The sequence below is a fragment of the Grus americana genome, chromosome 1 (genome assembly GCF_028858705.1).
Source record: "Grus americana isolate bGruAme1 chromosome 1, bGruAme1.mat, whole genome shotgun sequence".
Lineage (NCBI taxonomy): Eukaryota > Metazoa > Chordata > Aves > Gruiformes > Gruidae > Grus > Grus americana.
Window position 1 is genome coordinate 145,186,867 of NC_072852.1, and position 27,607 is coordinate 145,214,473.

A 27,607-nucleotide genomic window follows, 5' to 3' on the forward strand; every position below is an offset into this window, starting at 1 on the left:
GTGTTGTAATTCTTAAATTGAAGTATGTGTGATTAACTTTGTATTTTAAAGCAGATAGAAGTATATGTTTTCTCCCCACAGTTAGTTTTATTGTATTCTTTGTTAGGCTCTGTTGGATGACTACTTTCCTGACACTGAGAATCCAGAGGTGGGAGGCCTAATGGCAGTATTAGCGGTCATCGGTGGCATAGACAGTCGCTTGAGACTGGGTGGACAAGTAGTTCATGATGAATTTGGAGAAGGCACGGTGACACGCATCACCCCAAAAGGGAAAATCACTGTACAGTTCTATGACATGCGGACATGCAGAGTGTGCCCTCTGAATCAGCTAAAACCAGTAAGTTTGTTTTATTGAGGCTTTAATACAGGTATGGTTAAAGACTCTGATATGGTGCAAAGAAAATATTTGTTCTTCATTGCATAAACATATTGACATTCAACACATACAGCACTCTAAGTGCAAATCTAAGATGGTTCTCATGTGAAACTCTATAGCCCCTTTAATTCCCATCCTCATATGTTGAGGAGGTGAAAGGAGAAGGGATTTGAGCTGAAGTCCTTTGGCTTGAGGTACAATCCCAGGTCCTAACCATGTGAGTTACAGCTCTTACATGAGAGGAGCTTGTTTATTTATATTTAACTTGATTTGCTAACTAATGTAGAAACTCTTGAGTGTTTTCATTTAAATCTTAATCTGAAGTTGATTAATATGACTTTAGTGAAAGCACAGTCAAAGTGCCTGGTCTGCTTCAGGGACTGCAGTTCTTCTTTGCTCTGACTCAGTCTTGCTTTTTCACCAAGTAAACCTGCAATTGTGTGGTACAAATACAGACTTAAGAGCTATGTAGGGAATAGAAATCCTCTGCAGTTGTTCCTGGTCAAGAGCAGTAAGACGAATGCTACTTTTTCTCTTTTTCAGTTAATAACCATTGAAACTTTTGAATAATTTTGTAGAATTTTGGAAAATGCTTATCTATTGGGTTCTTTTTGTTTTGTGGTGGGTTTTTTATGTGTGTGTGGGTTTTGTTTTTTTTTTTTTTTAAATTTTGTTTTGTCTGGTTCTTCCCCCACTGTCTAGCTTCCAGTTGTGGCTTTCAATGTGAACAACTTGCCTTTCACTGAACCTATGCTGTCTGTTTGGGCTCAACTAGTAAATCTGGCTGGAAGTAAAATAGAAAAACAAAGAATGAAGTCTCCCAATCAGGGTCTTTCAGGTACAGTTGGGGATTTTATTTGGGGTTTTTTTGTTTTGTTTTTAAATGTTGTGGCTGCCCCCTCCCTGGATGTGTTCAAGGCCAGGTTGGATGGGGCTTTGGGCAACCTGGTCTAGTGGAGGGGTAGAGGGTGTCCCTGTCCACGGCAGGGGAGTTGGAACTAGGTATCTTTAAGGTCTTTTCCAACCCAAACCATTCTGTGATTAATAGCTAAATATATTCTGGGAAAAGTACTGGTAACAGCAAACATACATAAGAAAAAGAGTTTTCTGGAACCTTACCTTTTTTAGTCGACATTGAATAATACGCACTTAGACAAGTTTAGCTAGGAGATGAATAGCTGAGCACTGTAAGTGGAATACTGTTTTTACTTTGGCAAGAAAAAGTAAATAAGGTTTGGGGCTGGACTTTTTGTATTGAATTGTTTAAAATATTGAATGCATATAACATCTTAATTGCACTTACTGTGCTATATGTCAGCTGTATGTCTAGGGTGTGAAAAGTAGGCAGTGGTGTTTGTAATATCATAGAATGTGTGCAGACTTTATCCAGGTGCTGCTCAAACTACCTCATATCATCAGTATTTCACAAGCTTTCACACACTGAGTTAAGATGTAAACTGATTTTTGGACTGAGGTTGTATGAATTGATAGCCTTTCTTCTCTAATACAAGAGATTCCTAGTGCTAATGGCTGCTTAATATTTCTGATAGGTCAAGTGGATTTGGATCTATTGCGATGCCAGCAATTAAAGCTGTACATACTGAAAGCAGGCCGAGCTCTGCTTTCTCACCAGGATACGCTAAGGCAGATCTTATCTCAGCCAGCTGTGCAGGAGTGTGCGTTAAATCCTGCAGGTATTCTGAAATGCAACCTGAGTGTGCTGCTGTTTGTTTTAGATGGTAGATAGAGTATGTGACTATAACCTTTGCTAATGGCAGTTGGAGGGTAGAGATTAGATTTGCCCCCTAAAGACTACAAATTAAAAGTTAAAATTCAGGAATGTTTTAAACATACATTAAAAGCATTTTGACTTTTTAACTTAGGTTTTGAAGACTAAGTGGATCAAGTGTTTGAAGCTTGAAATATTGGAGTTAGCTAAATTTGTAAGTCTTCTATAGTTAGTAAGCTTTCTAAATAATTTTTAAAAACTTGTGGTTTTTTTGCAGTGGTTTATTTTTTTGTTTCAAAGCTTAAAGTATGAGTTCTCAATTGGCTATTCATCTTACTTCAAATATTTTGCAGTTTCCAGTGAAACAAGTACCAGGATACAGTGTCTTAAGCATAATCTTCAAAGTAGTGTAAGGAATTGTAGTTTTAATAATTTGAATTAATTCTCTATATACATTCATTCTACATATAAAAATAAGTAAAATAGCTCTGTCAGCTTTCAGGATAGCTATTGAAGTCCTTATAGTTCATGTTCTTTGCGCATTTGTGAAGCAGGTAATGTCTTTAAATATATATTAATATATTCAGTTTATTTGTATATTTCTGGGCATTTTTGTCAGTTGCCAAATTTTAAATCAGCAGAATCATTAGACTTTTTTTTCTCAGGAATGGAATGTGGTTTTACCTCTACCATCAGTTTTTAAGGGGAACCCCCCCCCCAACTTTTTTCCTTTTTTCCTTTCTTAACCAGAACAGCATAAGTGCATGAGGACTATTAACTGTTTTGTTATTGTTTCAAATATGAGAACTTCCTTTTGTTGGAGTTAAATGAAGAGTGAGAACACTTTCCTGAGATAGCCACAGTAAAGATCTAGGACATGGGAATGTTTGTGCCAACAAGAATACAAAATCAACTGTAAAAGTTGCAGAGTCATAAGCCAGTTGATTCAAAAAAGGTGTACTCTTTTGAAGGGGCAATGAATACCTATAGGGAACTTTTCCCAAAAGGTGTATTAGAGGGGGAAATGACTCAATCCAGAAAGTATGCACCATCGTTTTGGGGATCAATGAGATCATATAGACAACTAACAGGGTGATTTAGCCTGGAAGGACCTCTGTACAAGAATCTTATTGTGAAAAGGTGAACTCGGAAGATACTTGTGCAAATTCATTGTCTGCTGAGCAGTTTCTGCTAGACACGTTCTAGGTGGTTTTTAGTAAAACTATTGTTTATCTACAAATTTCTCATTTGTTTGTTTTCTGTGGAGATTGTGGCACACATGATTTAATCTTAAAATGCATGATTCCTGTGGAGGAGAAATAACAAGGTGTTTCATCAATCCATAACCCCAGAATAAGTCTCCCAATTGACTTACATTACTTGGTTTTGGTTAAAATAATGTTTTTTGTTTCAAGAGGATGGAGCAGTTGCCTCTCCTGACATAGGAGATATGTCTCCTGAAGGACCTCAGCCTCCCATGATTCTTTTACAGCAACTTTTGACAGCTGCTACGCAACCATCACCTGTGAAAGCAATATTTGACAAACAAGAGCTTGAGGTACAGTCTGTGTTTTCTGCTAATAAGTAACCTAATAAAGAAGTCCCTTTAATTCACATTCCAATTGAAACTTGTTAAGCTGTAGGTTTAGGACAAAAAAAAAAAGACACTGAACCCTTTTTGGCAAATAACCTTTAATTTCAGGCACACACACACGCGCAAAAAACATGCTAAATATACTTGTTTTACTTGGACTGATTTATTTGTTCTCATTTAGGCTGCTGCTTTGGCAGTATGCCAGTATCTGGCTGTAGAGTCTACACATCCTTCAACTCCAGTGTTTGAAGACTGTAGCTCTAGTGAAGCTACAACACCCATCACAGTGCAACATATCAGACCCACAAAAATGAAGAAACGCAAGCAATCTCCAATTCCACCCCTCCCCATTGTAGTTCAACTTATGGAAATGGGATTTCCTAGGAAAAACATAGAATTTGCACTAAAATCTCTGTCTGGAACCTCTGGAAGTGCTTCTGGATTACCAGGTATTTCATTTAGTTAAATTAGTGATGTTAGAAAAAAGTTGCAAGCAGATTAAAATGCTACTTACAAGGGAGCAATAGTTACTTCTCTTTTTGGATACTATGCTAAGAATGTCATGGAATCCCGTAGAGACAGACTGAGTTTGTTTTCTGTATTAGGAGTGGAAGCCTTGGTTGGCTGGTTGTTGGATCACCCTGATGTTCAAATTACGGACCTCTCTGATGCCGATACTATCTCTGATGAATATTCAGATGAGGAAATAACAGAGGAGGTGGAAGAAGCTGAAGCCGCTTGCCCTGTAGTGAGTGTCAACTTACAAAAAACCTAAGTCATGCTAGCTGGCTGCAAATTTTGTAATTCTTTCCTTTTATGAATTTGGTTAGAGTACAAGGACATTCTGCTATCCCAAGCTTTCAAAACTGTAACAAGGACTGTGTTTGCCATATGTTTCTGAGGCATGTCATAAAAGAACTCGAGAATAATCTATAAATATTTATGCATGAGTAGCACGGGAGAAGAGTGGAGTGCAGGTAGATGTTTCGGTAGTGATAGCTATAAGCCTGATAGCTGGTCTCAGTTTCATCTAAAATAGTCAATGCTACAGTGTAATATTTGTAAAGGACTCAAATTTTTATTTTTATTTATTTTTAATTTTTCCCCCACCTCCCTTCCTTTGGTCTGAAAAACAGATGTATTTTAGCTAAAAGAAATGACTGAGGAATTAGTGAATAAATGGCAAAAAGATGTCAGTGAAATAAATTAGCTTTTTCCTTATAAAAACTATTTTCATTTATTGATGATAAAATGACCTTTACAATGCCTATTGAGTGTGGTGGCTTAAATGTAAATTTGCATTAGGCTTCTGTTGACTTTCAGGAACTGTTTCAGTAAGGATTTGCCAATAAAATTAAATTAGTTCTGTATTTCTATTTATTTTTTAAGGCGTTACGTTGAGTTTTCTGGCACATGCGGGATTTTGTAATTGAAAGAAATGCATTGTATTTTGAAGGAAATAACCTTGACATTAAGTTCTGATATCTTTATCAGTATTGCATTGAGATACTGTGCCTCAAATGAAAAACTTCTAATGCTCAAAACAGAACAAAGTTTTCTTAAATTTCTTATTACAGCTGGAATGCAATAGTTCTCTTAAAAAATTTTAAGTTAGTCAAATCTTGAAAGAAATAATTTCTGATAACTACATCTTACGTTTCTTGTCAGCTTGTTTTTTTAAGGGAATACTTTAAATCACATTGCATTATATAAGAAAAAAGAGTAGTGTACTTTAGGTAGGAGATTACTATTCACCACTGTGTTTTTGTTGGGTTTTTTCCCTCACCAAACAAGTACCCTAAGTAGTGGAACGTGAACGTGTATCTGCAAGGCTAAGTTGATTACACACAAATCCTATTTGATCTAATTTTCTTTGGCACACAGATTTCATAATAGCAACTTGCAGCTTGTTTCAGGCATTTTGAAAATTTGCAGCTACATTCCTTGACAAGTCATTTTGAAAGCTAAACTTTACTTTAAACTAAAGTAGATCATAAATGTTAGCCCTATAGTGAGTTGACCTGTTGAAGATTTTACCCGTTCTGGCATGTAGCTTGGATATTATATGTGTGTGGTTTTGTTGGGCTATCTTCAGTCTCTGCTAACAATTTTATTTATCTGACTTGAAAACAAATTTTGTAAGTGTTACATGTTTATTTTGGATTTTTTCCAGTCAAGTGGTGCTGTTGTAACAGAGAGCCAGACCTATAAGAAACGAGCTGATTTCTTAAGTAATGATGACTATGCTGTGTATGTGAGGGAGAATATCCAGGTAAGCGTGATGATGAAAAGCTATATTGAAACTATTTTCCTTCTGGTACGAAACAGTTTACATAGTTACGGCATTCTCTTGTCCTTTTTCCCTAGGTGGGGATGATGGTTAGGTGCTGCAGAACCTACGAGGAGGTTTGTGAAGGAGACGTAGGCAAAGTTATTAAATTGGATCGAGATGGATTGCATGACCTGAACGTACAGTGTGATTGGCAACAAAAGGGTGGTACTTACTGGGTCAGATATATCCATGTTGAGCTTTTAGGTAAGTTCACTGCTAACTGCTTTTTAGTAAAAACCTGAATGATACACTTAAGAAAAAACCCACTCACCATGCATTTATTCTTGCAACTGCCAGGATTCCCACCTCAGAGTTCTGCCTCTCATATCAAGATAGGTGACAAAGTGCGTGTGAAAAGCTCTGTTACCACACCCAAATACAAATGGGGATCAGTTACTCACCGAAGTGTGGGAGTTGTCAAAGGTAATGTATATTCACAATGGGGTATGGGGAGGGAATAAAACTGGAAGCCACTCAGACTTTCTGCAGTGTTCATGGAGAGAATCTTCTAGACAGGCTTACAAATCACACTGGTTTGTGTTTGCATGATAAGAGAGTATAGAATGCATTTGATGTCTGTGATGAATTTATAGACACCTACTCTGTGGCAGCCCATTTTGTTAGTGTGTTCACCTGCTTTTTGAGCCACTACATTCACATGCAGTAAAGGTCTTTAAGAATCCGTGCAGTTTCCTGTTGTAGTTCTCATTTATACTTCGGATGAACCACAAATGGTTTTTCTTTAAGAAGTAAATCTAACTTGAAGACTTCATATGAAAGTGAGGAGGCAGTGGGGTGCAGTAGTTTCAAGCTGTAAGGGATGTCATAGAAGTTATCTGTGGGGCATAGATTCTTTGAAGGGGTACAGATTTTGGTCATACTATATTTGTGCTTAGAAGTACTCTCTTCTTTTGGGAACTGTTTTTAAAATAATTGAGTCGAGGAATTTAAATAGAATAATATGTATCTTTAAAAAAATCTTTAGAAATCCCTTTTCCTCTGCCCTTTTCCAAGGCTGATTAGGTTAATAACATCATTCCATTAAAATAAAAGATTACTTTCCAAGCTACTTTTATTACATGTTTCTGCTCTGATGTGGCGCTAGACACTTTCTGCTTCATTTTAGAGAGATCTGCAACACACTGTATTTTCTGCGTGTTTTTGTCACAGCTTTTAGCGCCAATGGAAAAGATGTCATTGTAGACTTTCCTCAGCAGTCTCACTGGACTGGCTTATTGTCAGAAATGGAACTGGTCCCCAGCATTCATCCTGGAGTCACGTAAGTGATGATCTAAATTTTTCTTAATATAGATAGGTTATTCTTTTGTCTTACTGTCTTGATTCCGTTATCTTGACTGGTGTTACAATTAACTTGCCATGAAACTGGTAGAAATATATTTACTTGTTCTTTTGTGAAATCAGGTGTGATGGCTGTCAGATGTTTCCTATCAATGGGCCTAGATTCAAATGCAGAAACTGTGATGATTTTGACTTTTGTGAAACTTGTTTTAAAACCAGGAAGCATAACACCCGACATACTTTTGGCAGAATAAATGAACCAGGTAAGTTTCAGAATCTATGTGTTTCTTAGATTAATTAAAATGCATTGAATTTGTTTTTAAAAAAACAGTTTTAAGTTTTGGCTCCTTAACATAATGAAAAATTAGTGTTTGGATCTGACCCTCTAGACAACAAAACATCTTTAGCAGATCACAGCACTACTACAGTTGCGCATGGTGAACCCTTAAGCTTTCTTTGCAGTGTTTAAAAAAAAAAAAAAAAAAAAGCTATTTGACAGTAACTCTGTGTCAGAACTGAGTTTTCAGCTACACGAAGAGTAAAACGTGTAATTCTTTAATCCTTCTGCTGTTTGCTATCAGCCTAAGTGTAGGTGAATGGAATCCTCATGACAGCAGGTGCAGCTTAAAATACCTAAGATACCTTCTTACACCTCAGTTGCTCTTCAAAAAATTTGCCTATTAGTGTGTGATGGCTGTTGCCTCATTTCTTCCATGATGTGGAGACTCCAGAGAGGTGTGGTAGGAAGGGGAAGCCTTTTTGAAAGACTCATCAGAATTTTTTATTTCTAGGGCAAGAACCAGGTGTAGCCATTTTAACTCCAAAACTTTTGGGTTTTACATTATTATGCAAAACTTACCTGACGCTAGCTTTTATTTCTTTTCTCTCCACCTGTCTAAAAATCAGTCTGATCCCTAGTATCTGCAAGGTGATGCTCGCTTCTGGACTAAACCTCTTCATGTTTACACATAGCCAGTCTATTTGGTTTGGAAAATGAATAAAACTGGTTCCCTGCTAGAAGTCATGAACATGCGTTGCATGTGTATGATGGTCTAAAGGGCAAAAAAACTTTCCATTAAGAAATCAGTTAATATGGTTGTACAGCTAGTATAGTGTGAATCTATAATACTTCCTGTTGCCCTGGATAGGGTAGAGGAGTTACAATGTTCTTTTAGTCAGCCTTTCTAGATGCTACAAAGACCAGTGAAGGGATGTAGAAGTGGTTTTTTGCAGGGATGAAATCAACTCGCTAAACCATCTCATTCTTGAACAAGATTTGGAAATTTTGAGTGTTCTATGTTAGCTATGCCTATTCTTCTGTAAGGGTTTTCTGTTGAGGGTTGGTTGCATATTTTTGATGTGCTAGAGTGGTGTACAAAGTTCATGTGCTGTGGGCCTGTGTTTTGAAGTATGTATCATCGTAAATTTTGATTTTTGTTTCAAAAAGAAGGACCCTTTCAAGTGGCTATTCAGTCAGGAAAGTTACTCTCTTAAGGATTCTGTCAGTTTAAAGATTTCATGCCCCTGTAATGTTTTATCATTAGGTTTTAGGAATTACTCTTAAGTGTCTTACATTTCTAAAGACAGTAATTTTCCTTAATTTTTTTAATGTTTATTTTTTACTAAATTATGCTTTGTTTCTTGGTACAAATCAGTCTTAAGTGTAAGAATAGAAAGTGTGGCAATTGCAAACGACAGGCACGAAAACTTGTAGTCAGGTAAAGTGGTGAAATTCCTTTGAAAAAAAAAAAAAAAATCTTGAGCTATACCCTTTAAGCATGAGTAGTATTACCATGCCTGTGCGACATGTTTCTGAATCCTACTTTTAGACTACATACCTCAAATCTTTGACTTCCTGTATTTCCTTTCACATTGCTTGTGGGTTTAATAAAAGCAATTTTCTTTGAGATGTACATGCTTAATTTTTTGCTTAACCATGCAGGTCAGTCTCCAGTGTTTTGTGGGCGTTCTGGAAAGCAGTTGAAGAGGCGGCATAGTAGCCAGCGGGGAATGTTACTGGATGATTGGTCAAGAATAGTTAAGAATTTGAATGTCTCATCCTCTGTGAATCAGGCTTCGCGTCTTATTGATGGTAGTGAGCAGTGCTGGCAGTCTTCTGGCTCACAAGGAAAGGTAACTTTAAGCCAGAACTGTTTTATTCTGGCATACTTTCTTCTTTAAAGGATAAGTATTTACCTTAGTGAAATACATTTGTTTGTTACCTCCGTGTAAGATAGAAGAGTAGTAAAAACAGATATCTGAAGTACAAAACTATTTCTTCATAGTAAATGTGCCTGTTTTTTAAAGCTGTGCATCATCTTTGTAATTATCTCATGTGAATTATAAGGAGCTTGTGTGATTTTTGAAATACAGGGTAATTATTCTGTAATTGATTATATAGTTACAATTGCCTTTTCAGTATAACAACTGATAATAATTGCTCATAACAATCGCATGGGTTATATTTTACTGAAGTGAATTTGTTGCAATACAAAAAGCACCTGTGCTCTCACTAGCTAAAACAGTCTCAAAACACTCCCTCACTTGCATAGAATCTTAGAATACCTTGAGTTGGAAAGGACCCATAAGGATCATCGAGTCCAACTCCCTGCTCCTTGTAGGACTACCTAAAACTAAACCATATGACTAAGAGCGTCATCCAGACGATCCTTGAACTCCGCCAGGCTTGGTGCCGTGACCACTTCCCTGGGGAGCCTGTTCCAGGGACCGACCACCTTCTCCGTGAATAACCTTTTCCTAATGTCCAACCTGAACTTCCCCTGATGCAAGCTTCATTCCATTTCCTTGTGTCCTATCCCTGGTCACCAGAGAGGAGATCAGCACCTCTCCCTCTGCTGCCTCTCTTGAGGAAGTTGTAGATGGCAATGAGGTCTCCCCTCAACCTTCTGCAATCTCAACAAACCAAGTGACCTCATAAGTCTTGCCCTCAAAGCCTTTCACCATCTTGGTTACCCTCCTCTGGACACACTCTAGTCATTTGATGTCCTTCTTATCTTGAGGCACCCAAAACTGCACACAGTACTCAAGGTGGGGCCACACTAGTGTACATTGGGACAATCGCCTCCCTCGACTGGCTGGCTATGCTGTGCTTGATGTGCCCCAGCACACGGTTGGTCCTTTTGGCTGCCAGGGCACTCTGACTCATACTCAACTTGCCAGCAACCCAAACACCCCAATCGCTTTCCATGGGGCTGCTCTCCAGCCTCTCATCCCCAAGTTTGTATGTATAAGCAGGTTTACCCCATTCCAGGTGGAGAATCTGGCACTTGCTCTTAAATTTCATATGGTTGGTGATTGCCCAGCTCTCTAGCGTATCCAGATCTCTCTGTAAGGCATCTCTACCCTTGAAGGAGTCTAAAGCTGCTCCTAGTCTAGTGTCATCGTCAAACTTGCTTAATGTACATTTGACTCCTGTGTCCAGATCATTTATAAAAACATATAAGCATTGTTCCTTACTTTATGGTTTAACAGTTTTATTGACCTGCAGCACTGCTCTGTGGCTGGCCTAGGCACCAGGATTTGTGACTGGACTTCTGTCCAGTGTGTTTTGATGCTCTGTTGATGGCCATGCTGAGAATATCCCCAAGTACCCTTCCTTTGGGTTGTCTATAGACTGTAGCCAGTCAAAGATTTACATTATGTCCCATTTCTTGACTGGAGGTCAAGAAAGACTGCTTTCTCAGTCTTCTCAATGATGTCACTCTTGGGTGAAATAAATAATTTGCTGCATAATTTGTTTCTCTTGTATTTGGAGGTTAGACAGGCAAGAAGTTCCTTTGTCCAGTTCCTGTGCATTGCAGCTGTTGTGTACCATTCACAAATGTTTTTTTGTGCTGTCTTCAAAACCAGCGCATGTTTATTCTTGTTAACCATACGATGGTCCTAACAATGCTATCTGAAAATGAAATTCTGTGTGTTTCCCCTAGCACTGGATTCGCTTGGAGATTTTTCCAGATGTTCTTGTTCACAGACTAAAGATGATTGTAGACCCTGCAGACAGCAGTTACATGCCCTCTTTAGTTGTAGTTTCAGGTATGTGTATGCACTCTGAGAAGTCTGAAAAATATATATATATATTTTGGTTTTTGTGCATTCAACAGTAGTTATTTGTCTGGTTTCAGTTAACATAGTAATCTATTTAACATGCATAGTGCCTGGTTATGAAACAAACACTGTATCTTAAAATCTTTTTCTTTCCATGTTTTGTTTTCTAGGGGGGAACTCGTTAAATAACCTTATAGAGCTAAAGACAATCAATATAAATCCTACAGACACCACAGTGCCTCTTCTCAGTGATTGTACAGAAGTAAGTGAAGTTTGTGTGAGAATTACTCTTGTATGCAACAGATCTTTTGCTGCAAGAGAGGGATGAAAAACACTATTGAGATTATTAAAGCATGGTATTTTATTTTTCCTCTAAATTAGCACTATTTCTGGCAGTTTTTTAGTAAAGATAATTATCCTGATAAGTTTTACCATAATCACAGTGTAACTCTATAATAGCCTTAGCAGTAAAGATATTTTAGGGGTTTTTTTTATATGAATCAATATACCTACGAACCAAGAAGACATCCCTATAGACTTAAATGTGGAGCTTATTTTGGATAGTAGTTCTGATTGTCTTCAGTAACAGCAAGGAGGAATGCATAATGAATTTTTAGAAGATTGGAAGTGAAATCATTCTCAAATTAATGAAGCTATATGTTTGTCTTAAAGTACGAATTATGTAGGGCTGAAAAGCCAAACATTTGATGTTACAGATTCATTTTGTTAAGGTGACAAAGTCGAGCAAAAGTTGTAATTCGTTCATATGTTGTAGAAAGTGATACAGGACCCAAAAGATGGCAATTTAGGGGTTTTTTTGTTTTGTTTTGTTTGTGTTTTTTCTTCTTAGTACCACAGGTATATAGAGATTGCAATCAAGCAGTGCAGAAGCTCTGGGATTGATTGCAAAATACATGGCCTCAGCATACTGGGACGTATACGTGCAGAGGATGAAGATTTGGCTGCAGTCCCTTTCCTTGCTTCTGATAATGAGGAAGAGGATGATGATAAAGCTAACACCGGGAGGTAGGTAACTGCAGGGGCAGAGAAATGATAAATGAGAGAAATGATAAAGAACCTTAGTGAAGGCCTTTAGATTGTAAGCTTAAGTGGAATCATTTTCCATATCAAGTGTCTGTATATTCCAATCAGGAGATTATTGTAAGAAGAGCAACTTTAAGTTGAAGGGTAGTAAAGAGAAATCAGTATCTTAGTTTGTCAGAATTGTAAGTAGGTAATTTGTTGCTAAATAACTTCTTTAAGATTATCACATTTGTAAGGCAGTAGCCTTTTCTGCAGCTCTTCTGCTTCTGCAGTGTACTTGAGTTGAAAATCTAGCTAAAACCTTAATGTGTTTATATTTGGTATGTGTACATTTACCACTGCTCAGCAAAATACTCTGGATTTTTTTTTAAAGTTGTTTTGGTTTTTAATTTGTTACAGCTGCCACCTCTTAAGTGTGGTGGTATAGTTTGAGTACCGAAACTGTTCCAAACTGTTAAATTGGTAAATACAGTAAAAAGGTGCCTATGCTTTAGCATGCAATTTGCTAAACTGACTTTGGTTTTTTGCTCAATATGTTCAGTCTTGTTAGGAAGAAGGCAGCAGGGCTTGAATCGGCAGCTACAATAAGAACCAAAGTTTTTGTTTGGGGACTGAATGACAAGGACCAATTGGGAGGGCTAAAAGGTTCCAAGGTATGTCTGTTGTTTTCATACTTTAGTACAAAACAGACACAGCTAAAAATAAAATGTATAAGTCTCACACAACTCAAAATTAATTCAAATTTAATCAGAATTTTAAAGTTTATTACCAAAAGCTATGAAGACTAGGTATTAATGGCTTTTTACTTTTAATACATGTAGATGTCTGCTGGGTGGAAAACTGGAGAAAATTTGTGTTTTGGTTGTTATTCTGAAATCCAGTTTGATTTTTAGCAGCCACTTAATAATTTGTTTTAGGCAATAGTGAACTAATTGTTCTAAAAATGTGTAGCACTCTGTATGTATTCTGTTCCTTTTGAATTTGCGTGCATGAAATGAAGATACTGGTGAACTTTTACATGCATTACTTGTACCTGGAGCTGGTGCAGCAATCTGGAAAAAAAGTTGAATTCTAATCTTTTTAATTGGTGTAACTTGATTACAATTCAGTGTAATTCAATAGGAATTTCAGCCCTGTGTGCAGCCATTTATACATAATTTTAATACAAAGTAAGATGGGAGGTACATGGTGAATGTTAAATCAATTTAAGATATCATTAATCTGAAAAGTATGTTAAGAGGACATTTCTCTAATGTATGTTGTAAATAAAACATATACTATTGTATCCATAGAGTGCCTTTCAAGAAACAAAAAGTTAACTGTTACTGTATCCTGTATTTTATTGGTGCATAAAGCCATCAAGGCTTCAGTGCAGAAGTGCAGATTTTAGTTCATTCTTGTTCCAGATATGTTGAAGGCAGAATTATGGCTCTGACTGAAGTGCTTCCCTCCCACCTAGAAAAGGGGAGAATTATTGGACAGTTAAATGGAAGAGGCGAAGGGATAAAAAAAAAATAATAATCAGATACCTCTGTAACTTGATCTAATTCTGTAAAGACAAAACTTTTTTGAGTGGAAAAAACATGCTAACATGAATTTACGCACTTTATCTTTGAGGTTGTAACAGGTATTATTAAATTCATAAATTGATGAATTGGGATATTAATTTAAAAACTAATCTGAGGCTTTTCAAATGTCCTTCGAACTTTTTTCCCCATATACTGTAATGAAGAAGTCTACTAGAAACTATCTCTTTAGCTGCATAAAAAGACATAGATAAGTCCTTTTATTATACAAGGGGTTATGCCAGGTTTGAATGTATGTTGATTTTAAAACACTTGAAAAGAGATTGTTGATGTCTATTTTTATATATATATATATATAAAGCTTGATTATATACATATATATATAGCTTGATCAAAGACTTCTTTGTAGTCATGGAGAAAATAGGTTTCCTAGTCTCTTTGTCTTCTCACCCCGCCTGCCCCCTTTGAGTTGATCTCTAATCCAGATGGCTAAAGCATTTTGCTACTGAAAAACTCAGTTGTGGTTTTGTGTTCCTGTATGCCGATTTGAAGTGTATTGGTCAACACTTTTACCTAGTGTTGTTGTGCCTTTCTTCAAAACTGAGTTTGGTTTTCTCAAGAAAACTTTACTAAAAGGAAAATCCTTGTTTATATCACGTTTCATTTTTTCTCAGGCTTTGTATTTATCATTGTTTCAGTATTAAACGCTTTTTCTTCGTTTCTGTCTTTTGCCTGGTGTATATTACCTGGTTTGTGTGAAGTGTCTGATAGTGCAGGGATTTTTCCATATTTTAAAAAAAAAAAAAAAAAGTACCTGTTAGATTAAATGGTTTATCACTTCAGAACAGCTCTTCTTTTTAAAGTATAAAATTTTAAAGTGTATTGTAATGATCTTTATTTCCTCTCTGCTCTAGATAAAGGTCCCTTCTTTTTCTGAAACTCTATCTGCCTTGAACGTTGTACAAGTAGCTGGAGGATCCAAAAGCCTTTTTGCAGGTAATGTAAGTTTAAAATAACTGTAATTATTTAAGGGCAGAAACAGATTTCCAGTTGTGAAACATTAATGATGTTTCAAACTTTTTTCTTCATTTTAGTGACTGTAGAGGGTAAAGTATATGCCTGTGGAGAAGCCACAAATGGAAGGCTAGGTTTAGGAATATCTAGTGGAACTGTGCCTATTCCCCGCCAGATTACAGCTCTCAGTAACTATGTGGTAAAGAAGGTTGCTGTTCACTCAGGTACTGACTATTGCTATTCTTACATACATAAACATAACATATTAAACCTGAAAATAGTTGCTTTGCAGTTTTGTTCGGTGCTGTGATGCCCCAGCATATCTGATATTTTAAATTTTTTTTTAAATAAATAAAAGTCATTAGATACAGTGGGGTGCATAAAATGTCAGATTGTGTCTAATGGTTCTGTTATCAAAATCTATGAAATTAGACCATACACAGTTTCTTATTTGCTGGAAGTTAAATTTGGTAACTTCTTAATATTTTTTCATTCTGATCCAAAGTGTTTTCATTTTTGATTTTGTTTTTTCTTGCAGCATTGAAAAAGTAAATTGAGTTGGGTTTTTAATTTTTTTTTTAAATATGCCAGGAAACCTACTCTCACAAAAGTTTTGTGTTTTAAATTAAATCACATAAAAACTCTGAAGTATTCTTCACATAAGTAATGTGTATTAGCTTGAAAGGCTCGTATAGTTACATTGTGGAAGTACAGCAGCGTCAATTTTCTTAGATTTTTGCTAGACCTACTGCCTGCTTGAAAGCTTGAAAATTTAAATTTATGTTTACTTTTTTAGGTGGCCGGCATGCTATGGCATTAACTGTTGATGGAAAGGTATTTTCATGGGGTGAAGGAGATGATGGAAAACTTGGTCACTTCAGTCGAATGTAAGGATACCAAATTTGTCTGGATTTCAGTAAGAGAACATTTGTGTTGCATGTTTCAACATGGCTGACCACCGCTATTGACAGTGACAGGATTTTTAGTACGATGGGAATAAAAAATTGTGTTGTGAAAAGAATATATTTTTTTTTACAGCAGTGTACATCAATTTATGGTGCAGCATTTGTAGCAGTCTTCAGTCATTTAAAAAGGCATTCATTTAATATAATAATGGGAAACATACTTAGTGACTGAAGTCTTTAATAGTGTTTTTGAATGTCACTGGTGGACATACTTTTGGACATAGAGGTTTTGGTTACTTTTATGAGGTAAGGTTTATAGAGGTGCATTGAGGTGTTAAAACCATGGCAGTTTTACATTTGTGAGCTGTAACAGTTCATAATGTAAGCCTGGCAGAGTATTTTGTAGTCCTTTTCTTTAGGCTTCTGTTCATGAACTTTTTAGCCAGAAATAAATTTCTTATACTTTTCAGTAGTACATAGTGTAATTCTCCACAGGACAGCTTTGAGGAAAATTTGAATTGTCTCAGGATTTTTTTTTTTAATGCCCCACAGAACAATGTTTTGAAAGAAAAAAAAAAAGAAGATAAACATAGCCCATGGGGAAATCTTTTTCATTCTGATACATTTTGAAGACCTGCTCAGAATACATTAAAAAATTACAGTGCCCAACTCAGATGGTTAATATATGACAACAAATAAATGTTCTTAGTGGTATGTGTGTCAGATCAAGGAGAAGGGAAGGCCAGATTAGAGCAGTATTGTTGCTTATTGTTCAACTGCCTTATGTTTTCTGTAGTTTTATTAGAAGTGAGACTTGGAACTCTGAGGCATTTCATGGGGGCAAATTTTCCAGAGGCCATGCATAATTTTATAAAACCTTAACAGTGGCTCTGCTACATGGTTGATATTAGAAAACCTTGAGTTTGAAACTCTTCCCTGAATTTAGAGAATACTGTAACCGTAGGAATAGTAAAAGTTTCCAGTACTGTCATAGAAGCTGAACAGTAAATTCCTGTTCTAATTTCTCTCTCATAAAAGCAAAGTTGGGATGGGAGTGTCATCTCTTAATCTTACTATCTGGCTTTGTTTCCACAGGGTGGAGAAATAATTACTCCTAAAAAATTGCTCAACTTATGGCAATGACAGGATATCAGTTTTCACTTTAGGCACTTTTTAATTGATTCATCACTTAGGTGACAAAGCCAAAACACCAAGGTTTTGCAGCATATACATAAAATATTTCTTTAAATAAACTTTGAAGTACAGTAAAATAGTGTAAACTTTAGATTTATGGTGCTACTAAAGAGTACATCTTGGAATCATAATGTTGTATCTTATTTTATCTTTGGTTTACTGTTATTACACAATTTTTTTTATTATGAAGGTTGGAGTAAATTGTGTAACTCTTTCATAATTAACACAATTAATTTTGTACTCATTTTCTCTAGGAACTGTGATAAACCCAGATTGATAGAAGCATTGAAAACCAAACGCATCCGTGATATTGCTTGTGGCAGTTCCCATAGTGCTGCCATTACCTCCAGTGGTGAACTGTATACGTGGGGTCTTGGAGAATATGGAAGGCTAGGACATGGAGATAATACCACTCAGCTGAAGCCTAAGATGGTAAAATAAATGTTTCTTGTTTCTGATGAAATGCAAATGTGTTTGCTTAGTTGATAAATGATAAAATATCAATTGATAATTGATAAATGATAAAATAAAGCTACAGTAAAGCCAAAACACATTAAAACAGTACAAAGACATCATTTTGGAGTGATTTAAATTAGGTTTTGGTACACATACCTCTAATAACAGGCAAGCTATTTCAGCAAGGCCAAAGAAATCTGGTCTCTTTCTTGGGAAGTGATGCAGAATGGCTAGTGCTGTTTTGAACATTCATGTCCTGCATCTACTTTGATGCATAGCTGGAAGCTGCTACTGTCATTGAGTGATGTTGGATCCTGAGTGAGCAAGGCTTGATAACCCTTTGCTAAATGGGATGCTCAGGCTGGGCACAATCAACAAAGTCATAAGAGCTTGAAAATGTCTGTAAGGTTTTAAAACACAATTTCTCTGAAACGTCTTGTTTACCTTTTCTATTTTTGTAGGTTAAAGTGCTCCTTGGCCACAGAGTCATTCAGGTTGCTTGTGGAAGCAGAGATGCTCAAACTCTTGCTTTGACAGATGAAGGTAGGAATATCTTGTTCCAGAAGCTTTCTAACACGTGAATACTGTGATCATTGTTTGACCTGCAGTTTGGTGTTTGTTAGGTTTGGTGTTTTCTTGGGGTGACGGTGATTTTGGAAAACTGGGCCGAGGAGGAAGTGAAGGATGCAACATTCCTCAGAACATTGAAAGACTGAACGGCCAAGGTGTTTGTCAGATTGAGTGTGGTGCACAGTTCTCATTGGCACTGACCAAGTCAGGAGTTGTATGGACATGGTATGTTACGTTTGCCAGATAATATTAACAAAGCAATTACTAAGTACGTGTTGTATTTATTGCTGTTTGACTGTCTTAACTCCATCTGTGCCTTATCTGTGTGCTTTGTCTTTTAAGTTGGCAGCTCCTCAAGACAAGCTGTGATCTGTTCCAGTTAATCTAACGCTGTGTCCTGTAGCATGCTCAGTTGCGTATTGTACTCTGTTAGGATGCCTGGGTCTTACTGAACTAGTGGAGGAAGGGGAAGGTCATTCCCTCTCTTGGGAGCAATGGAGCCTGTAAAGGAATGTTAATTCAAGACGCTGGAGTGGAGTGGGAAAAAGAGAACCTGAGAATCATAGTTTGGAGTATGTAGCGTACAGCTAAAGCAGACTGAGAGAGTAAGGATGTAGTAGAGTGAGGAAGTAAGCTAAAGTTCAGAGGAGATGGAAAGAACTTCCCTGGAAACACAAGGCCTCTGCAGAGCTCATTGCTGCTCAGAAGGCCACCGAGCTGTCAGTAATGATGCCTCGAAGCAAGAAATGGTGAGAGATGATCACTGAGAGTTATTCAGAAACTGTTTGTATTTTTCATCTGTTTGTCTGCTCACTTCTGCTTTGTTTTGAATACAAGCCTGGCTTTTTTGAATTTATAAACCTTTCTGTAAAATTTGAGAGCTTACTGTATGGCAGATCAACTTCAGACCTCTAACCAGATCAAGATCTTACCCCATCCTTGTGAAATAAGACTGACCAGTTTGATGTACATCAAAGCTGAGATGACTTAAAATGGTCATTTTTATTTTATTATTTGTCAGCAATTGATGAACGATATGACGATAAATCCACAAAACTTCCATTTTTATAAGTTACTTCTATTTTTGGTAATAGAAAAGCTTTTGGCAGAGATGTCATTTCTCAGAGTGGCCACTGTCTCTCTCATTTCCCTCCCTCTTTTAAATTCTTTTTTTGTAGTGACGAAAGGTGTAAGAGGAAAGGGAATTTGGGAGTCTAAGAACTCTGCAAAATTCTTGTTCATTCCTTCCTTTCCCCACTTTCTCTTAACACTGTTACATCTAGTCATAAAATCTACAGCTATTTCATGACACTACAGGACTACAAGGAGATTTTTTTGGGTCTGTTTCAGCTGTGCATGTCTGCAGTTTAGGATGGCTGAGTTGCTTCTAAACTTTTATCTGCTTGAATTTGTACTGATTTGAAGGAAAGCTCCCAACTTCTGTGTTAGTACTGTTGCCTACCTAAAGTTATATATATAACATCTGCCTCCAGCATACCATAAACTTTGTTGAGAAAAATGGTGGTGGTGGTGGTGAGCAGAACTGAGTGAATGGTTACTAAAAACATAGTGGAAGAAATCGCACGTGTTTTTTCTTCTTTACTGACATTCTTAGAGGCCTTTTAAGGGGTTTACATTACTTTTGCATATGGTGTATTTTTAGTGCAGTTTGTGTGTAACAGTTTTGGAATAATTTAAATTATGGAGGCTTGAGGACCTATATTGAGAATTGAAACAGTGTGGAGAAACTCAGCTCTGAAAACATATTAGTTCCTATATTTTTTTCATGTGAGAATACTTGTCAAAGGGTCTGTTGTTGTTAGATTTATCCTCAGAAGTATAAATCTGTCCCAGTCTGTCAGAACACATCAATTTTGTAGTATTCATAATTGCAGGGTGTCTGCAACAGAGGAAATTCAATGTAGTCATAGTTGCACTATGTAGAAAAAATAGTCATAAGTGATACCTGTTCTATACTGAGGTGAAAAGTTAGGGAGTCACAGAACTGCAGTTACCCTCATTTTTAGGCCTTTGTAATTCAGATTTGAAGAATTTGCTAGTTGGTGCTTGTGTTTAATCCCAGTGATAAATGAAGTATTTTGGTTCAGGAAGCTGCCTTGACAGAGGAATGTGTAAACAATATAATGGTCTTGAGTTTTACGTTTGCTATCTGTTGCAGGGGTAAGGGCGACTATTTCAGGCTAGGCCATGGCACAGATGTACATGTACGAAAGCCACAAGTTGTGGAAGGACTGAGGGGTAAAAAGATTGTGCATGTGGCTGTAGGCGCACTCCATTGTCTAGCAGTTACAGACACTGGGCAGGTACGTTGTGCATCATCCTTCTTTCCCCTTTTTCCTTGATCCAGAAAGGAATAAACTGAACTGTTGAGGAAGATGAGTGTAATAGCATCGATGCTGATTAAATGCAATAAATATTTCTAATTATATTTATTTGCTTTTAATTCTTGAATAAATATAAGCATGATTGTAATTTAAAATATATTAGCTTTCGTATTATTATTATTATTATTATGGATTTTAAATGTTGTTGTAGTAGCTTTTGTAGTATTTTCCTAGTTTATGTATTATCTGCATGATCATTTTACTGCTTCTCACTCTTCATATGCAGAAGCAGTCATAGTATTCTGGATAGATTTTTCTGCTGTGATCCAGCATTATCATTATCATAGTGTTGATTCAGATCTCCAATGTAATTACTATGCCACTAATTCTTCGAACTTACTGTTCACTGTGAACATTGAATAATTTATGAATCAAATGATGAGTTATGAATTGGTAAGAATTTATGAATCATCTGATAAAATGCTGCTTTGATTTTTTTTTCTCCTTTATTTTAATATATGATAATGCCTGCATTATTTAATGGGGGGAAAAGTTATGGTAATAGGTTCTCTGAAGTGTTCTAGATTAATAGTACAAAACACTAATATTACTTTGTAGGAATTTTTAAGAAAATAATTAAATGAGGCAACCAGTAAAGCAAAGTAACTTGGAAATGTTTACTGGCAGGTTTACGCTTGGGGTGACAATGACCATGGGCAACAAGGCAACGGAACTACTACAGTCAATAGAAAGCCCACTCTTGTCCAGGGCTTGGAAGGCCAGAAAATCACCCGGGTTGCTTGTGGGTCTTCCCACAGTGTAGCGTGGACAACAGTGGACGTAGCTACACCATCTGTTCATGAACCAGTACTTTTCCAAACAGCGAGGGACCCTTTAGGTGCTTCTTATCTTGGTTGGTATTTATTGCCTTACACTGGGTTTTTTATGCCTTGGGAATATTAGTTGTGTGTGTGGTTTAATAGGTGATAGTGCAAAAAGAAAACTGTTTTTTTAAAAAAGCACCACAAAACAACAAAAACCATACACACCTCTCAAAATCCCCCAACAAAACACTCTTCCTGAAAGTGGAAATTGTAAAGGACTTGTTCAGAAGTAGCATTAGTTTGAACTTTTGTTGTTCTGCAGGAAATTAAAATGCAACATGCTTTATCAAATGCCCAAAGACGTAGTTTTTAATATGGGATAGAGCTTTATGAAGGTAATGGTAGATGGATGCCACTGAAATATTGGTCTTCTTCCATGTTACCTCTTTCTGTAATTCTTGATGGTACTGTTACCTTTTGTTTCTAAGGTAGGTGGCTTAAGAATTAGGGAGGCAAAACAGCAATGTTTTGTGTTGAATATAAAAGCACCAAACAATTTGCTAATTAAGCTTTTTCTGAACAAGGCAATGTGTTTAAAAAAGAGCAAGAACTACATATATAGAATATTTGATTAGTATTTTTAAGAGTACCTAATAAATATTCTTGCTATTTGAGAAATTTCTGTGTAAATAAAACTTGGTCTAGAGGCTGATCAACAAAATATTTATATCTGTATTACCTTAATCTTCATGAGTAAGTAACAAGGTGGAACACTATTTCACAAAAGCCCTTGCTGCAAAGCTTCTGTATGGACTTTAGTGTTGTAACCATAGGCAATGCTGTTTAAGAATCTACTGCAGAGTTAATTTTACAGCCATTTTTCTGACTTAACAAGAAATTAGATAAATCAGTTCCAGTTATGTAGTACACCATTAAGAAATGCTTGCCTTCTCTTTTTTTTTTTTTTCCTCCTCACTCCAGGTGTTCCTTCAGATGCAGATTCTTCTGCTGCCAGTAACAAAATTAGTGGGGCAAACAGTTCCAAGCCAAATCGCCCTTCTCTCGCTAAGATTCTCCTGTCACTTGATGGGAATGTTGCCAAACAGCAGGCGTTATCCCATATACTGATGGCATTACAAATCATGTATGCCAGGTAGGCATGGAAGCATTCTTGTCTTGCAGAGCAAAAGATGATATAGCTTACCATCTCTTGAGTCAGGTATAAATTGTTTCACAAGTTTGGACTCCTCAGGATAGGCCTAAGCTTCATTTAAATTTTCTTCTGGTGGTGGTGTTAGCTTTATGCTGTTATGTTTTCTTTACAGAAGCTCCCAGTGCCTGGGGAAAAAAATGTTTATTTAGGAATGCACAAGTAAATCACGTAAAAGGAATATAAGAAAATAATGATAGATGATGTGGAGGGAGCAGTGGGGGGCAGGGAGGAAAGAACAATAAAACTTAGAAGTGCCCTCTTTGGTTTTGGTAGAGAACAGAGTATTTGTGCTAAAATTTATGAAGTGGAACTCATGGAAAATTGTTGCCTTAAAACACAGTATTTAAGCATCAGGCCCAATGGAGAATGTGGAAACGATAAACTACTCTCTAAATTCCAGAGCTTGGAAACATTCCCTTGTTTTATTAACACAAGCTAATATCATTTTTTCTAAGTTCAACAGGGGAGTATAATTAGGTTTATGTTTCATCTGTCCTAAATGATTTCAGGGATGCAGTTGTTGGAGCATTGATGCCTGCAAGTATGATTGCACCAGTAGAATGTCCCTCTTCATCACCAGCCCCCCCATCAGATGTAACTTCTGCAGGAAGCCCTGCAAATGGAGATGAATGCGTGCTTGTGGGAGACATAGAGGAGAGGCTGAGCCCAAACCCATGGCAGGACAGGAGAGGGGAGGTAAAGTGTCAAATTAATTTTTCCAACAGTATTTAACAGTTAAGCTGAAAAATATTGTCCCATTTAATTTGATAATAGCAGAGATTAAACAGTTCTCTAATGGCAGGAGTGGGTACTCTGCATATGTCAGATTTGGAAAAAATAGAATGTTAGTGTGAACTTTGAGAATGCACTGTCATTTAAATGCAGTTGTGATGATTCCTAGTAGTATTTTAGAGTTAACATGAAAATATTAACCATTTGACCAGATATTAAATTCATTTTACAGAAGTGATCTTTAAAAAGAAAAAAATAACACTAAGGGAATATTTGACAATTATTTAATGAAATGTGATTGTAAACTTCTATCGACTGAGGTAGACAGGAGGACCTGAATGGAATTCTGCTCTCTTGATTCGCAGCTGCTAACAGAAGCAGAAAAAAGAAAAGGCTTGCTACTGAAGAGTTCTTTTCCTTTAACAAACTATTTATTTGACATGTATTCTTAGGGCTTGTCTTCTACATTATAGACTTTTCTGCAGGCACTGATGTTATATTGTATGTTTTTGTAGCAGCTGTTGTTGTGGTGGGTATTGGCTAGTTTGCTGTGCTGGGAGCTTAAAAGCTAAAAATACAGGGAGCAAATCTGTTGGGTTTGAATTGATGGCTGTTTTTAAATTGCTGCTGTATTTGAATGTAAGCCCTTCTAATAAATAATTAGACACTTAAAGGTTTTACAGTATCTTGTTGCAGCTTTTGTTTGTTATTACTTGTTTTGGCTAGGTTGCTTCTTCAGAAGATGCTGTGACACCGTCTGCTGTAACTCCTTCAGCTGCTGCTGCCTCTTCCCGTCCTTTCATTCCAGTCACAGATGATCCCGGAGCTGCCAGTATCATTGCAGAAACCATGACAAAAACCAAAGAAGTAATATTGTCAATAACTTCCTTAAAACTTAAGTCTTTACCATGCTTTTATCAAGCAGTTTTACTTTTTTTTGTGTGTGCTTTTAAAGTTATTCTATACATCACTGCATTTTTTAAAATCTATCCAAGATAGAGGGGTTATTTATTTATTTATGGTCCAAAGTTGAAGGAGGTTAGTTTTAGGAAAGCTTTTTTCATTTCAGAAATGCGTTTAACAGTAGGTTAATTTGGGGGTTATATAATCCCAAGTTTACTAATTGTGTTTTAAACTACTTTTAAAGTTCTTTAGACAAGTCAGCTTGGTCAGATTCAGTGAAACACTTCTTTCATCTTTGCTGTCTAAATATTTCTGCAATTTGTTTTGTAGGACGTAGAAAGTCAAAGTAAAGTATCTGGCCCAGAACCACAGTACTTGGATGAGTTTACTAGTCTCTTAGTACCAGATGACACGCGAGTCATGGTTGACCTGCTAAAGCTTGCTGTGTCCAACCGAGCGGGTGAAAAGGGAAGAGATGTTCTTTCGGCTGTGCTGTCTGGTATGGGCACAGCTTATCCACAGGTCAGGTTTTGTTTCTGTTGCATTTTAATTATGTCCTTTCTATTAGTAGCTTACTAGAATGTTTTCTTGTACTTGAAGTGCAGCTCAACATCCTGAGAAACTTAATAAACATGAAAATTTGAGTTAAACTTAAATGCATGTGAACATTAATTATTTTAATGGCGATAGTACATGAATATATGCATATGCTACAAATGTCAGTGATAGACTTTTTCCTCGCTTTGCCATGCTGCAATCAGACATTAAAATAGAAAATTAATGAACTGTATCTATGTATTGGACAAGTGGTTGTGCTTATTGGAATGAAGCTACGTTAAACCAAGCTCTGTTTCCTAGATCTGTGATATGTTAGTTAAATCCATGTTGGTTTTGTTTTGCATCTAAGTTTATTTCTCAAATTGATGCAGTCATTATTGCTAGATAAAAATGCTGTTAATGTATTGTTAATGATATAGTAATTCTTAATTTTTAAGATTTACATTTGATGCATTGAAGTTACTAATTATTTCTGAAGTACTGATTGGTGTGGGGTTTTTTTGGACAACAGACAAACAGAATTAATAAATGCTGTAATATTGGATACCAACAGCTTTATGAAAGAATGTTGCAAGTCATAAATTATTTATAGCATATCTGCTTACAGTAATGAACTGAAGTTGCTTCATGTTTCTTGTAGCTTTACTCTTCAAATATTTTTTTCTAATGAGTATCAATGTATTCTTTTAAGATGCACATATGATGTAGTTAATTTATGGCTTTGCACTGCTTGAAGGCTGGTTTGAAACATCAGAAGCGAAGAAACATCAGAACATGCAAAGCTCATTTTTGTATTCTTTTATTAAACTTGGCTTCACTAACCAAAGGGATGAATAATGACTTTCTAAGGAGTGTGTATTGAATTGAGAGAATTTTATAATTTTTTACCTCAATAGTCAAAATATTTATTTGAAACTGCTATTTAAAAATGAATACTATTGGAATTTTCTAAACAGTGTTTTGCAACGTTACATGCTGGTTAAATATTTAGAATAGAATAGACTGTTTCAGTTGGAAGGGACCTCCAATGATCATCTAGTCCAACTGCCTGACCACTCAGGGCTGACCCAAAGTTGCAGTGTGTTATTAAGGGCATTGTCCAAATGCCTCTTGAACACTGACAGGCTTGGGGCATCGACCACCTCTCTAGGAAGCCTGTGCCAGGGTTTGTCCACCCTCTCGGTGAAGAAATGCTTCCTAATGCCCAGTCTGAACCTCCCCTGGTGCAGCTTTGAGTCGTTCCCACACGTCCTGTCCCTGGATCCCAGGGAGAAGAGCTCAGCACCTCCCGCTGCACTTCCCCTCCTCAGGAAGCTGTAGGGAGCAGTGAGGTCACCCTCAGCCTCCTTCTCTCCAAACTAGACAAGCCCAAAGTCCTCAGCTGCTCCTCAGGGGACATTCCTTCCAGCCCTTTCACCAGCTCTGTTGTCCTCCTTGGGATGCATTCAAGTACCTTTAACATCCTCCTTAAATGGTGGGGTCCAGAACTGCACGCAGTACTCAAGGTGAGGTCACACCAACGCTGAGTACAGTGGGAGATTTACACTTTTCATTAATCTCTTGGCCTATGCTTTACAGTTCAGATTTTACAGGGGTTTTTTTTCTGTAGGGGAAAACAATTACTTGTGTTATCACTTACTTACTGGAAACTTACATTGTTTGGCTTTTAGTTGTACGAGTTTTTCTAGCTTTAACAACACTAAAAAAGAGTGTTTTCTGAATGAATATGATGGCTTATGAATCAGAATTCAGAAAACAAGTGATTTATTTATTTATTTAAGATTTGGGAAGAATGGTTGTTGGCTTGGATTTCTTGGATTAAACAAACTTACTTTTCATAAAGTGTATATTTTTCTTAGGTTGCTGATATGTTGTTGGAGCTGTGTGTCACTGAACTAGAAGATGTGGCAACTGATTCACAAAGCGGTCGCCTCTCTTCACAACCAGTTGTGGTAGAAAGCAGCCATCCGTATACTGATGATACATCTTCTAGTGGCACAGTTAAAATACCAGGTATAGAATTCTTCAAGTTATGTTACTAAATTTCAGTTAATTTTCAAGCCTGCATGCATAAAATTTTTCCTTAGCTTGCAAAACTGTATATTGAACTTTTAAAGCCATGTTATGTGTCCTATTGCTATAATAAAGTATTTCTTGAAACACTTACATACTGCATGAACATCTTGATCCTGGGAAGTATGCATTTTTGGGGTCACTGTAACTGCAGCTGTATATCATTGCTGTTTTCTGTTCAGTTACGAAGCTGAGAAGGACTGAGTCTTTCTCAGGGTCAGTAATTGAACACCTATCTTCTAGTCTTGAGCATTAGGGAAATACTCTTGTTTTAATGCTGTCTTTTCATTTAGTGCTTCCTTCAGTACGTAATCTAGTACTTATCTAAAGGTACAGGCAACAAAGAGCTATTTGACTTAACTGTAAATAGACATTTTTTGTCTGTTGCAACTTCAGTTTGGAATGTTCTGAAGATAGTCTCCTGTCTGCTAGCCCCTACTCACATAAGCTTGTTATGATGTAAGCCTTTCAAAGAGAAGAAATTACAGGCAAATAATGTCATTAAACGAAAGGAAGTTGTTTTTGTTAGTGAGCGCTGTGGCTTCCAAACACCAGTATGTGATTTTTTTTTCTGTGGATTTCTAAAATACTGCATTTGTTTGTGGTATCGATTGCTCTGTAGAAACGTGTAAACTCTTTGTTGCTGTTTAGGTGCTGAGGGACTGAGGGTAGAATTTGATCGCCAGTGTTCTACAGAGCGGCGTCATGATCCGCTCACCATAATGGATGGTGTCAACAGAATTGTTTCCGTCCGATCAGGTTATGAGAACTAGTGCTTTTCAAAAATGTCCTGTGTGATTTACTGTTCAATGCTGAATGAAATGTACCACTTTGTGACTGACTTACTGTGAAGGA

At 36.7% G+C, this 27,607-nt stretch overlaps 1 protein-coding gene across 6 annotated transcripts in view; it reads left to right on the forward strand.

Moving 5' to 3' along the window:
• HERC2 (HECT and RLD domain containing E3 ubiquitin protein ligase 2) overlaps positions 1–27,607 on the forward strand; it is a 115,172-nt gene that overhangs the window by 58,514 nt on the left and 29,051 nt on the right. For 5 of the 6 annotated variants that reach the window (XM_054813830.1, XM_054813833.1, XM_054813831.1 and 2 more), the window contains 30 exons: positions 107–337; positions 1,079–1,214; positions 1,927–2,070; positions 3,521–3,663; positions 3,881–4,148; positions 4,305–4,447; positions 5,873–5,971; positions 6,067–6,235; positions 6,329–6,454; positions 7,202–7,310; positions 7,454–7,593; positions 9,273–9,463; positions 11,278–11,383; positions 11,566–11,657; positions 12,246–12,421; positions 12,981–13,092; positions 14,880–14,961; positions 15,060–15,203; positions 15,776–15,866; positions 17,333–17,510; positions 17,996–18,077; positions 18,158–18,329; positions 20,284–20,428; positions 21,137–21,362; positions 22,255–22,426; positions 22,996–23,182; positions 23,945–24,085; positions 24,452–24,643; positions 26,539–26,692; positions 27,404–27,511. In XM_054813830.1, the coding sequence (XP_054669805.1) occupies positions 107–337; positions 1,079–1,214; positions 1,927–2,070; positions 3,521–3,663; positions 3,881–4,148; positions 4,305–4,447; positions 5,873–5,971; positions 6,067–6,235; positions 6,329–6,454; positions 7,202–7,310; positions 7,454–7,593; positions 9,273–9,463; positions 11,278–11,383; positions 11,566–11,657; positions 12,246–12,421; positions 12,981–13,092; positions 14,880–14,961; positions 15,060–15,203; positions 15,776–15,866; positions 17,333–17,510; positions 17,996–18,077; positions 18,158–18,329; positions 20,284–20,428; positions 21,137–21,362; positions 22,255–22,426; positions 22,996–23,182; positions 23,945–24,085; positions 24,452–24,643; positions 26,539–26,692; positions 27,404–27,511 (4,459 nt within the window). The remainder of the gene's footprint in view (positions 1–106; positions 338–1,078; positions 1,215–1,926; positions 2,071–3,520; positions 3,664–3,880; positions 4,149–4,304; positions 4,448–5,872; positions 5,972–6,066; positions 6,236–6,328; positions 6,455–7,201; positions 7,311–7,453; positions 7,594–9,272; positions 9,464–11,277; positions 11,384–11,565; positions 11,658–12,245; positions 12,422–12,980; positions 13,093–14,879; positions 14,962–15,059; positions 15,204–15,775; positions 15,867–17,332; positions 17,511–17,995; positions 18,078–18,157; positions 18,330–20,283; positions 20,429–21,136; positions 21,363–22,254; positions 22,427–22,995; positions 23,183–23,944; positions 24,086–24,451; positions 24,644–26,538; positions 26,693–27,403; positions 27,512–27,607) is intronic. The other variant, XM_054813834.1, reaches the window with a different exon arrangement.